Raw genomic sequence first — 14116 nt, 5'->3', positions numbered from 1 at the left:
AATGGTTATAGATGTTGACTCTTTCTTTCTCACTCATGGTCAGTATGTACAGCCGCTCCCTGTGACTCAATGTGAGTAGACAACCACACAAACCCAAAATCATCACATTGAAACTATTTCTTGATTTCAAAAACATCAGTTTGAAAAGCCCCTGTATTACATACTTGTACACTTGTTTTTATCTGTTGACTTAGTTGTTTTGATTTAACTGTACTTTATTAAATGAATAAATCCAATTTTTTATAGTTGGAAACGTGGTGTTAAACGTTTTGAACTCGTCCACTTTCAACCATATTAAAGAAATGTATTCTTACCAGATTGTAGATGCTTATGTGGTCAAATGCGTTCAAACAGCCACAAAAGCCCACCTTTTCTCTAAGCTTAAAGGGGTCATATGACGTTGCTAGAAAGAACGTTATTTGGTGTATTAGGTGTAATGCAATTGTGTTCACATAGTTTTCAGTTTAAAAACAACCTGATCTCACAAAAATCTATATAGTCATGAACAATTTGATCACTTTACCCTGTGTCCATGTCATGGAATTCAGCTTTTTTGTGTGACAGGAGCACGGATTCTTTTCCGTGTCACTCCCACGGATTTCTCGTGTCATTTTATGTGTTGTTTTCACATAGTTTTTTCCTATTTTCTTACCATTGTCGCTTGGGTTGGTAACAGCTGGTAACACCCCTAAGACAAAGGAAAAGATAAAATCGCATCTTATGACCCCTTTAAGATTTCTACCCATTCCTTAGAAAAAGTTGCTCGCAGCAGCTTTGTGAATAGGTTTTAGGAGGAAATTCTTAAGGACTGCTATTTAGGACAACTATATGAAATGTTTTGTGAATACGAGCCCTGGTCACGTCACAGTAGAATGTCAAAATGTTTTCCATTTTAATTTTTAATAAGGAACAGCAAACTTGTCATCAATATCTACATACATCTCAATAATAACAGATATCATGTAAAATAGCAACAGAATCTTCAGCCATATGTGCACAGATTAAGGAAGGAAAAAGGAAGTTGACACTTCCAATGTACTTTTTTTATCCAGCTTTAAAAAGAAAAGATTAATCTTCCATATCCAGGGCTATCTGGAGAAAAATGTTAAGAGAAACCCCCAGAAATAATATCCAGGGAGTGAGCAATACAATTGCCTTGACCTCTGGGATATACATAAATCCCTGGATAAGGTATACAAGGAAATGTCAAGGTGGTCCCATATTGACTTTCAAAACGTACTCGCATCATGACTTTCACTATATCACCCTTACTGTTTAGTGTGTTCAAGGTCAGGCTGGCTTTAATCTTTTAATTGTAAGATTTACCACTGAAAGAGTAGACATTATGATAGACCTTGTTTAAAACCTATTGAATTATGTGAGTCATAAACTCTAAACTCTGAATGACCCGTTGACTGCAGATACCATACACTTGAATTCTCTATTATGAGTTCCTGTCTGTGGACGTGGCTAAGAAAGTGTGCCAGAAAGATATGACTGCATTTATCAAAGAAAACAAGTGTTATATACCATTATAGCTTGGTTATAATTCTTTACGTCAATAAAGTTTTATTTGTTGTTAAAAAAGCGAGTTTTATAATATTTTTATTATTTGAATTTACCTATATGTACAGATATATCGGGGGTATACATTTGAGGTGCTGTCATTGGCCCTAGGTTTACCAAGCAATGTCTAAGTTTGTAGTGAAGTTTATTTAGTTACATCACAGAACTCTGATAAAGATTTTAATCAAGTCTGTCTATGAAGAAAATGAATGGGAAAATACAGAAGTAAATAAATACTATCAATACAAAGATATTCCCATGGCAACCAGATTTATTGCAAGCTTCATTTTTGCACATAAGCACTGCATTCAAATTAAATAATAAAAAAAAATTCTCACAGCATGCTGAAAGGCAACAGCATGGTCCATTTCAGTTCTTGGGATGTTTGAGTCCGAAATCGCATACTGTCTTGAGTAGGTATTTAGTTGAACCATTAAAAACTTAAAGGAACAGTATGTAAGAAATGTATATCAATTAATCATAAAATGACCCTGATATGTCACTAGACATTAAGAAATCATTTTCATTTCAAATACTTATATCACAACAGTAGTCTTGCAGGGATATAGTTGCAGCCCTCAGCTGATGTTTATGTTGTCATGTTGTGTATTGGCCACCAGTTGTGTGATTGCAGTACCAGTTTTAGCCACAAGTTTTGTGATTGCAATATCAGTTTTCCCTCAATCCTACATACTGTTCCTTTAACGGCCAGCCCTTCCTACAGGCGTTGGTTGCAAAGGTGGTCAAGCCTTGTTCACATCTTTGCATGCTTAAAAAAACAAATTCACACAAAATTATATAATGTCTGCACTGACGAGTATAATATGTCTTGTAAGTGAACAGTTGAAAAATAAAACGCATGTGTAATAGTATGTTGGATGATTTGAATCAGGGGCGTCGCTAGACTCCTTTTACTGGGGCACGTGCCCCAGTGTAAATCTTTTGTGCCCCGGTGTAAATCTCAAGTTTAAATTTTAGCAGTTAACTAGTGTATTCCTTTACAAAGACAATCGCGGAAAAAAACGGATCTTTATGCAAAGTAGTTACCCAATTTAGGCTTGTAAAGGCGACAAAGCAGTCGCATTGACGCGTGCACGCATGTATCCATGGCCGCGCGCGTTTGCGTTCACCGCGCACAACCGCATTCAAAAGGTGACGCCACGCGAGTGCTTATGAAAGCATAACGAAACTAAAGTAAGTTTCTAAATAATAATGCTAATCTTCTGTAGATGTACATCAGAAATGTTTTGTGCAAAGCAGGGAAAGGGAAGAAGAAACGAGAGATGATGAGTTTAAGGGAGGTAAGACAAACTACATCCTGACCCTGTCAGGTCTCAAACAGAGGAAAAATCTCAGGAAAACCTCTGTCAAGTCTATAGAATTGCATCGTTGCTGAGAAAATCAACAGATGTATGTGAAATACTGTTCTGTATTTTGAGATATGAAATTAATATTTCGTTTACTAATATTTAACTCTAGGACACTAACTTACATAACAGTTAGCAGTAACTATGACTGAGATTATTTAGTATAGCAGTCATAAAATGACTGGTTTCTTAAAATATTCTAAAAATAAGTTAATAATCATTGCTATCATTGTATGATGTAGAAAATATTTCTCTGCTATCATTATTTCCAAACATTTTATGCCATTTATGCTTTCGAACATGTTAATAATGGTATGATGAAGATTACACTTGTGTATATGTATCTTTCGAAGTAACTGTTGCACTAGAATAGTGGGTTAAGCAAATTACATTGTATAGAAGTGTTGCACACTTCTCGCACACAGCAGGCTTTCAAAAAAAAAGTCAGCAAAAAATTGGGGGCCTGTGCCCCAGTAGAGCTTTATGTCTAGCAACCCCCTGATTTGAATGATAAACATTTGTAACTATGATAAGGCTCGTGACTTCTCTTCCAAGGGGCTCGAGTTTTAAAATATGTGTTCAGAGTGTCATGTGTGTTTCTCGTCATTTCAAAATATGTGTTTGTTGCGTCATGTGATCCTATGTGCTTCATGCGTCTTGTCAAAATATGTGCCTGCTGCACACGCGTCAAAAGGGTTTATGAAAATTTTGGAAGGGCAAGTAAAAATTTGAACCACGACCGCTTTGCCTGGGTCTCATTTATAAAGCGTGCGCCAGTTCCCACGCAAAGGTTGCGATCTATAAAAAAAACAAACCTAATGGGAGAATGGGCTTGCAGGGTGGGATCTGATGATTTATGTATGCACACTTACAGGTGATCTGTGATTTTTTAAAGGGAACATTGCTTTGTTTTATAAGTCCTAATATTTTTTTGGCTTTTGTGCATACATAGACTTTTAGTAAGGATCCTACGCACAGTTTTATAAATGAGCAGAAAAATCCTTTGCTTTGAGCCCTGACACACAACGATTTATTAATAAAATGAAAACTGAGTAATCTAGACATGACAATTTACTGAAAATAATAAATACAGAATAGTGCTTCCAGAGGGGCCCATTTTCATGATCTTTGCTTAGGGCCCCACAAGCCCACTAGCCGGCCCTGTATAGCCTCATGGGATAGAGAAGCATTTATCTAATGCACACTTCAGAATCTAGCCGAAAGTAGTAGGTCATCCGAGTACTATTCGCCTACTCTAATTAAACATACTTTGGTTTTGGACATACTTATTTTGTCACATACTGTACTGTGCAGTTTCCCTTTATTTCAGTTTGTGTATTTGATCTTTATATGATGATATTTTATATAATTTTTTTAATTATTAAGCCATGTCTTCTGTTTAGTTTGAAAGATCGTTTATTTGTCATTGTATTTTGTATTCTTCAATTTTGCATATAATTAAAAAAAAGCGGTCCCTTTAAGTCTTTGACCCGGAAGTACGTCAGCATTACCGGCAAGTGAACGGATTCTCTTCCGGCCTCTGAAGACAGGCTGCGAGCGTGGATTTTAATCTGGGCTCAAAAAAACATCAAAATGAGCGTCCCCGCATTCATTGACATAACAGAAGAGGATCAGGTATTTTTAACCGCTTACAGAAACCGCATCTGCGTCGTTGTATACAGATTTCAGTAATGAAACATGACCATATGTTTGATCGTGCTGTTAGATGCTAACACGAATTAGCCATTAGCCGCGCTCAGTACTAACAATGAACTGATACCGTTATGAGATAACAACTGACTGAATGCTTTTACATGTTTAATAAGACGTTTAGTGCAAAGCTTTATTAACTACAGAGTTCTTATTAGATTCGTGCCTGTCAGCAGGATCTTGTCCTTACAAGAGTCATAAAACATTGTTGTTAACGTTAAAGACGACTCTTAACATGCTGTAAATGATATCATGGTTTTACTGTCATTTCTAGACACTGTGTGGATTGTGTTTGGTGCATTGTTGCAAAGCAGCGTTACATAAAATTCATTTTACACCAAACAGTAGAGACATAAAGAAAACAGAAATAACACAAAACAGGAAAACTATGGGAAAACACATGGTATTGGTGACGTCACTGTAATTTTGTCGCTTTTTGTAGGCATTAGAACTCCGGGCCTATCTGAAGTCTAAAGGAGCTGAGATCTCGGAGGAAAACTCTGATGGCGGCCTGCATGTCGATCTGGCACAGATCATCGAAGCGTGTGATGTCTGTCTGAAAGATGATGACAAAGGTATGAAATGCCTAAATTGACTTAATAAACGACCTTTTTATGAATAATATGCTGATAAAATGTCTCTTGACGTTCTCCTCAGATGTTGAGAGCGTGATGAACAGCATCGTATCTCTGTTGCTGATTCTGGAGACTGAGAAACAGGAGGCTCTCATTGAGAGTTTATGTGAGAAGCTGGTGAAGTTTCGGGAAGGTGAACGTCCTTCTCTCAGGATGCAGCTGTGAGTGCCATCTGTTTTCTTCATTTCGGCTTTTGTGCTTGTATTTTTCACTGTATTGTTGACATGATTAGAGTCTCTTTAACTTGTCAGTCTTGTTGGTTAGTTTGTTTGTTCATGTGCTTTTGTTTTTGTTCAGCTTGAGCAATCTGTTCCACGGTATGGATGAAAACACACCAGTGAGGCACACCGTGTACTGCAGTCTGATTAAAGTGGCAGCCACCTGCAATGCCATTGCTTTCATGCCTACAGACCTTGACCAGGTATGACAATCACAGTGATGCTATGAAACACTTCAAAAGCGCCGTCCTAGCTTATCTTTTTCGATATCCTAATTTTTCCTCTTTGCAATTGAAGAGCTCAGATGCAAAAACTTCCAACATCACCCCTTTCAAAAATTAGATGATGATAATGCCCTGTTCTTGGCACATATTATACGTAGGGCTGTAACAATTAATCGTGTGTCCCATTAAAAATGCCTGTCTGAAATCGATTCTGAATCGCAAGGCTGTGATTCTTTGTTTCATGCACAGCTTGTGCGTGTACTACGGCATTTGATCAGTAGGAAGTCCTTATCAATCTAAAATCATTGAGTCGGAGTCGTTTATAACGTGCATTTAAAAAAGTTTAAAAAAAAATCATTCAAAAGATTCTTTATTATCATGAATATACCTGAAATAATTTGAAGAACAGCGATATAAATATTCTTATAGACATTTCCTGGAATAGCGTTTGTAATGCTACTTCTTCTGGGGCACAAAGGGAGGTCCTGCACGAGAACGCCCCCTGGCTTTGGGATGTGTTGGGATTTCACCGTAATTCATTAAAATTCATTGATTGAGAAAACACACGTTTGCACGATTAATCGTTACAGCCCTAATTATACATTCATCAAATACTTTCACTTCAAATTTGCTTAGTCCTGGTCTCAGGCCATTCAGAAAAAAATAGTTTGTTGGCAGAATCCATTAATCCTTTGATAAAAAAAAATCTCATTTACAAGAAAACATGTCAGACGCACTTAGAGGGTTTTGCATCTAAGCTCCTCAATTATAATTGAGTATAAATTATTTTAGTTTTTTTTTTTTTTACTGTAATATATACTAGTCTTAAAAAAAATCTATATGACCGGATATCATCATTTTTGTTACCGTGTTTCAACATTTCTTCTTGTATATCTTGTGCAGGTGCGTAAGTGGATCATAGACTGGAATTTAAACACAGAGAAGAAACACACTCTGCTCAGACTGGTGTACGAGGCATTGGTTGACTGCAAGAAGAGGTACACACCCATATATTTAACACTGTCTAGACATTAGATTTGAATAGTGATGTGTTTATTGATATTTATGATCTGGTCTCTTACAGTGAAGCTGCCGCCAAAGTGATGGTGGAGTTACTGGGCAGTTACACAGAGGACAATGCATCACAAGCTCGAGTGGATGCACACAGGTATGAGTATGATCCTCTTCATTGTGTCAGTTTAATTCACGCTGTCTGTGTTTTTTTTTTACTGATGCGTGTCTCTGTACCTGCTTTTCTTAGGTGCATCGTCCGTGCCCTGAAAGATCCAAACACCTATCTGTTCGACCATCTCTTGGCTTTGAAACCAGTGCGTTTCCTGGAGGGAGAACTCATTCATGATGTAAGTAAATACTGCCTCTTTTTATATAATCTGTTTTTTTTTTTCGGAAATCCTGCATAAATGCTTCTTTTGTTTCAGCTTTTGACCATCTTTGTCAGTGCAAAGCTCGCAGCGTATATGAAGTTTTACCAGAGCAACAAAGACTTCATTGAGTCTCTCGGTGAGTACTATCTTGCAGTCAATTATGATTATGTATTTTACATTATATGTCAATGATTATGTAGATTAAGTAAAACGTTTATCTGTAAAAACTCACAACTGGGTCATCTATAGAATTGGTATTGCTTTATTCCTTAATCTGATTTGTTGATTTGCCTCTTATTGTTTTTAAATGCGCTGGACTGTTCAGCACAAGCACGCTTACAGATCTGTTATCTGTGGTGGTGTTGTCACTGCGCCAGTGGAATTCAAGACTCAGCTGTTTTGTTTTTTTAAAGCAAACAATAATTACAGCGGGATCCTCCCTATTACTGACCAGTGATGACCAATTCAAACTAGTTCTAGGAAAGTGTTGATATAACAGAGCCGTTTACTCGCTGCACCTCCCTTCAAACCCTGAAGTAAATGGGTCATTAGCCATCTACTCATTTTGATTATTTTATAATTAATATAAACATCTTTTTTTTTGGAGAGGGTAAAGTGTTTTGTCTGTCTCTACATGAATGTCTGCACCTATATAACATCTCAGGCAGTGGAGCACAACAGTGACTGCCCACTTTTTCATACACCGCTATTCTGGACAAAACTAAACCTAACCTAGAATGCCAAGCCTTCTGAAATAGATAACGTTATATGCTTCAATTTGAAGCTTTTAAGTAGGTAACATTTGTAAATAATGTATCGTAAGTGTATTATGAAAAAGAGATTGTTAACCATGTACAGTGTCAGTGATATATAACACAGTGCTTCTCTGGGGAAGTAAGAGGTCATTCAGTCAGATGTAATTCTTGTATTTCTCTTCACTATGTTTAGTTTCACCAGGAAATACCTTACAATGCAGATGTTGATTGTGACTTGCTGTTCGCAGGGACTTTAAAGGGGTTGTCTAAAGCTTTTTTATGCATTCTGACTTATTAACGCTGTTAAAGAGTTTGATTCCTCATGCTAAACATAGGCAAAGTGTCAAAAAAGCAGTTGGATGAATGACTGTATTATTATTTCTGTTCCAAATGCACTTCACCAGCGTATAAGTTTTGGAAAGATTCATACGTATGGATGTTTATATCAGTTAATTTTCCTGACCGACAACCGCAGCTTATTAACCAAACATTAACCGTTAACTTATAAGATTTTAATATTAAGTTGTCATTGAGTAAAAATTCAGTTGACGTTTTTCTGTGACCTGGTAAAAACAAAACATTTTATTTCATTTGAACGTGCAAACAGCAGCGAGCGACAGATCAATAACAGAACCAGGATTTGTACATTATCAGATATTCACACAACATTACCTTATTCAAAGAGCACGAGATCAGTCCAGATGATTAATATACAAAAATGGCAGATTGTCTATTTTTCATCTATCACAGTGGCCATTTCTAAAAAAAAGTTATGCTTTTGTGTCGTCTTTCTCCGTTTGTGCAACAAGAGAGCTGTTTATGGTCAGGGTCAAAGGCCATCAGCGAAGGTCTGTCTGGATGTGCACGAGATGGAGATGGGCCGCATCAACTTGCTCGCGCGCGTTTCGGTTCAGCTTCTAATACTTAAACACGCACACAAATGATTTCTCATACAAATGACTTTATCAGACCGTCAGGGCAGCAATAATTTTAAAAAATTAATACAGGACATTCACAAATTAAGGATAGAAAAGTGGCAAAATGTCTGTCGGCTCATGACGACACGCACCGTGCGTTAAGAAATATTTTTTCTTTTAACTGATAATGTTAATCGTTCATAAATTCTTACCTTCAATTAACTGTTAAACGGTCAATACGAACACCCATGTTTATACGTAAAATGCTTTATTTCTTTTATGGGCAATTTCAACCCAGGAAGTACAGGGGAAGTCCTTATATGGGCACTTTTACCGGAATAGCACACCCACCCACCAATCAAGAGCTGACACAAAATCAATGTCACTAGAGAAGTTTGTTGTTGTTGGTGAGGGAAATTTAAGCTTGTTCAGATTCCCAAAGAACCCAGCATTATGGAAACAATGGATATAGTTTGTTTATCCGGGGTAGCAGTGAAGTTGTGCGTGTGTGTGTGTTTGTTCAACATCGGATTTTGTTTTTAAATGAGGTGGTCCCAACTGGGTCATGAGTCGTAGGCGGTAGGGATGCTAAACAATTAATTGCGATTAATCGTTAGCAGAATAAAAGTTTTTGTGTACATCACATATGTGTGTAAACTGTGTATAATAAATATGTATATATATATAAATATGAACACATTCATGTATAATTTTAAGAAAAAAAAATTATATATTAAGTTATATTTATATATAATATAAATTATACATAAATATACAACTGTATATACACATGTAAACATTTCTAAAACGTATACATGCATGTGTGTACATTTATTTATACAAAGTTATTATACACAGTTCACACACATATATGATGTAAACAAAAACTTTTATTCAGCTAACGATTAATCGCGATTAATCGTTAAGCATCCCTAGTAGGCGGTAAGTAAAACTGCATCACATGTCTGTGTTTTGTTGGCAATCGGCACCTAAGTGCATATAATGTATAAAAAACAAGCATGTAGTGAATCATAAGTTATCCAGAGATAGTGGGATAATGTTTTGTGTGTGTTGCTTGCTCATGACTGCTCATGTTGCTTTCAGGTTTGTCTCATGAGCAAAATATGTCAAAAATGAGGTTGTTGACGTTCATGGGAATGGCAGTGGAGATGAAGGAGATCTCTTTTGACACCATGCAGCAGGAACTTCAGATGGGTGCTGATGATGTGGAGGCTTTCGTCATTGATGGTACAGCTCATGGCTTAAATCTTAGTGTTCTCATTCTCCTAAAATAATTTAAGCTTAGGAAAGTGTTTTCATATTGTTTTTTTGTTGATTTTTAGCTGTTCGGACCAAAATGGTCTATTGCAAAATAGACCAGACACAAAGGAAGGTTGTGGTGAGGTAAGACACTTTTTACCACTTGAAATGCTTCATATTCTTCCCGGGCTATCAGATGTTTTAAAGAAATATGAAGCACGCATATATACTACTCAAAATGTTGCATATACTAGCATTATTAGCAATAGTAGCACGTTTTAGTCAGTAAAAGTGAAATGTTTGTGCCTCTTTCTCTTGTCCTGTAGCCACAGCACACACCGCACGTTTGGCAAACAGCAGTGGCAGCAGTTGTACGACACACTGTCCTCCTGGAAACAGAATCTGTCTACAGTAAAGACCAGCCTTCAGACGCTCTCACCCACCGCCTGACAAAGCTGATTCTGTTTTTATATACACTCAATAAATAAACGACTAATGAAGACCATCATTGATTGTGCAGTGTTTTTGTAATGATCGCACTTCACCTTTGGTGTTGTGTATTAAGGTGAAGTAAAGTTTGTAAATGCATGTATATGATGGTAGGGGTGATACATACATTTTTTTGCAAGAGAAATGTCAGAGAAAGGGCACTGCTCGCATATTAACAGCAATTTCAGAAGGCATGTAAATGACAAACAGTAGCAAGGTGGAAAGAACTGTTGTTAAATGGGGAATACGGCAGAATTGGATACATTCACGTGTTTTCATTTAGGGCACAGAGATTCAGAAACTGCGAGCATTACAGCAAAGACTTAAGGTAAGAGATAAGGTCATGTGGTGAATAAAAAATAACACTTAATCCTTCTTAGACATGGTAATAGTCTCATAAACTAAGTCTTTCTTTAAAGCACATTGCTGTTGTACTAAACACTAGCACTGACTGTGACAAATGACCTGTGAAATATAATGTACTGTGAAACACGCTCGCACTCCAGGTTAACAGTTCATACTTAAATGATGTGCTGGAGGAGATTTACCATTCATGTGTGCCTTCCCCTTCTCACTGTATCCGATTTCATGACCCTGTTTTAGAATAAGATTTAGGTAGAATGACATTTTTGTGGTGAGAAATATCATACATGATCAAAATAAATCACATGTATGCCTCTTGTATGAAAGGCATTGCATTTAATAATATCAAACAAAACTGCAACATGATTGTAAAGCATGTTTTTCTCAATTTTTCCTAATTAAACCAAGGCCTAGTCCTGGATTAAGCTAATCCCTGTCCGGGAAACCGCCCCTAAGAGTATAGGTATTGGTACCACCTTGATAGTTTGGTATGTAATTAAATTTTATCTATATGTTTTATGTGTGGCTTTAGATTCAAAATAGTTTTAGGGGTAACTGTAAAAAAAGATTGGTTTGTTACCTGGTTGCCTTAAAATTTTAAGGTTCATTCAACTTAAAAATATTATTTAACTTAAAGGACGTTGTGTAAAAATGTTGTGTCAACTAATATTTTTAAGTTGAATAAAAAAGCAACCTGGTAACTTACGTTTTTAAGTTGAACCAACTTTTTATATTTTACACTAAAAACACACTTTTTATATTTAAATAAGGATTCTGCATTGCGTAATTATTTATTTTTTATTCATATAAAAGAAAAATAAAACATCTTATATTTAGAGCAAACAAATTTTTTTCAAAGCTACAAAATTGGCATTGACCCAGCGCAGTAAAACATTTCCTTTTGTCACATTTCTCAGCTCAATTTATCCATCATTATTCATCCAGAGCCTTGCACATGTTTAAAATCCTCTGAGATCTGATGAGTTAAATGTCGTCTGGTCTTTAACGCAAGATAAAGGCAGGAATTTGACTTTAATATCACTGTACAGTTCTCAGTCTATAAGACAGACACTGCTTAACTATATCAGCATTCTTTCACAGCATTCAGATCCTCCAACAGTGTCCAGATCCCTGTTGACAGACAGAATGAAATAGTTCAGTCTAAGCACCAGTCTCCAGCAGGAGCACAAATACATCATTGCTGTTAAAAGTTAGGGACTTTTCCTGCATGGAGATTATTTGAGTCAGGCAGAAAAGAGTTGCTTTTCCCAGATATGAAGTAGTCATGATAGTCATAAGGTTTATCGGTGCTGTTTGAGATACATTTTTGTATAGATATTCATTAAGATTTATTTTATTTATTGCTTTCCATAGAACATCAGCAGGATTATGGATAATGACTACATGATACTAATATACTTAATGTAAATGCTTAATTAATGCAAAAGCTCTGTAAACATGTTTATATGTGAAATCAATGATTGAAATTAAACACAAACATTGTACAAACATACTTATGTTAAAGAGTAACTAAACCCTAAACCAACTTTTTTTAGTTAATGATATGTAAGAATGATGCTTTATTAGTGCTGTTCATTGATTTTAGTAAGTTTTTTGACATTTGGATATAAAGTGTTTCAATACTGCAATATATGGTGTAAAAACGTCTGAGTGCTGCCCTCTTCAGGTTGAACGGTGGCTACTGCAGTTGAATTTTCCTATTGGATGTTGTGTCCAAAAAATGACTGGTGACGTAAGCAGGTTCAAGCTCACCACGCCCTTGTTACGATCTCACCACACACTTAGTTCGTCCCCTCTATCTCCGTTGGGGTCTGCCCACTTTTCTTGCATTTTCAAATATTGCCAGTGGGCGGAGTCAGGCTCTGTAACAAATGAATGTGTGATCCTGGACCACAAAATCTTAACCTCCTAAGACCTGGATGTGGACATCACATTTTTTTTATGTTTTGCACCATAATACTTAATTCTGTGTATCAAAACCTGTTGTACACAAACATGGACAAAACACTACTTCATGTTGTTAAAAAAAATATTTGGTTATTATATTTATTGGTTCTTCCTAACCCTAAAATAGCTGGTAGAAATCTAAAAAGAAGACAAACCAAAGCTAGGGTCTTGTAGCATGGGTATATTGGTAGCACTAGCCAACAAAACATTGCATAGGTCAAAATTATACATTTTTATGCCAAAAATAATTAATAATTAGGATATTATGTAAAGATCATGTTCCATGAAGATATTTTGTAAACATACTACCATAAATATATCAAACGTTTATTTATGTGAGTGGATCCAGTTGCTAATGACTTCTTTTTGGACAACTTTAAAGGCATTTTTTTTTTTTTGCCCCCTCAGATCCCAGATTTTTAAATCTGGCTTGTATATCAGCCAAATATTGTCCTATGCTAACAAACCATACATCAATGCAAATTTTAAATAAATCTCAATTTACCCTTATGACTGATTTTATGAAACAGGGTCACATGGTTCTAGAAAATCTAAAAATATAGTGTCAAAAGTTTTATTACACACTGGGGTCCGGGGACCCCCCACCCCAAGAAAAGACAAAGCAAACATTGTAAAAATTATTTTTTCAGCCAATAATTTAAGTTTGTAAACAATTTACTGTCTGTATATATCACAATTTCTACTTATCTAACACCAGTAAAGGGGTCCCTCACAAAAGGTTCATCATGTGTGGGGGTCCCTGTCAAAAAGTTTCAAAACCCCTGTGATAAAACATGCACATAGGATCAACATGTGTTAAATAAATGAAAACTTTTTCAGGCAATAATGGTGGAAATTGACTTTTAAAAATAAACCCACTGGAATTAAAAGTGACTGTAAGCCCCAGTCTCTGCTATATGTTCAACGCCATCTAGTGGTTAATATCACTAACATGAGACCTCTGGCTCAATGGCTCTATTTATATAATATAGCATAAAAAAATGATTGACTTCATAGAAATCATAAGTTCATATTTATGCCACTGATGCGTTAGGCTATAGACTAAAACTGGACATGGCACAAACTGGCTTTTTTTTAAAACAAAGAATGATTTTTGCAGGGCCCAAGCACTTGCAAAAGCTCCTGTTTTTTATAATGATGATGATTATTATGACACTTTTTGTGTTTGTGTTATTATTGGAACACATCTTGTGTTGTCTCTTTTATTTATTAGAACACAAAATCAACATAAAATGGCA

The 14116-nt window shown here is 36.0% G+C and overlaps 1 protein-coding gene across 1 annotated transcript; it reads left to right on the top strand.

Annotated features, from left to right (window-relative positions):
• The first annotated feature begins 4439 nt into the window (after positions 1-4439).
• Positions 4440-10545, top strand: eif3m (eukaryotic translation initiation factor 3, subunit M). Its single transcript, XM_065260440.1, has 11 exons — positions 4440-4568; positions 5086-5218; positions 5301-5439; positions 5576-5699; positions 6624-6718; positions 6805-6888; positions 6982-7081; positions 7160-7241; positions 9882-10025; positions 10121-10181; positions 10364-10545. Exons 1-11 carry the CDS (start codon positions 4527-4529, stop codon positions 10485-10487), a joined length of 1128 nt encoding a protein of 375 aa, XP_065116512.1. The 5' UTR covers positions 4440-4526; the 3' UTR covers positions 10488-10545.
• The last annotated feature ends 3571 nt before the right edge of the window (positions 10546-14116 follow it).

This window comes from Paramisgurnus dabryanus, chromosome 9 (assembly GCF_030506205.2).
Source record: "Paramisgurnus dabryanus chromosome 9, PD_genome_1.1, whole genome shotgun sequence".
Lineage (NCBI taxonomy): Eukaryota > Metazoa > Chordata > Actinopteri > Cypriniformes > Cobitidae > Paramisgurnus > Paramisgurnus dabryanus.
This window is presented reverse-complemented; position numbering and strand designations above follow the sequence as displayed.

Bases quoted from the DNA above. Each gene is read 5' to 3' on its own strand.
- eif3m (XM_065260440.1), top strand. From the start codon at position 4,527: ATGAGCGTCCCCGCATTCATTGACATAACAGAAGAGGATCAG. The intron at 5,700-6,623 runs GTATGACAATCA...TATCTTGTGCAG, and splicing joins TGCCTACAGACCTTGACCAG to GTGCGTAAGTGGATCATAGA. The intron at 7,242-9,881 runs GTGAGTACTATC...TGTTGCTTTCAG, and splicing joins AGACTTCATTGAGTCTCTCG to GTTTGTCTCATGAGCAAAAT.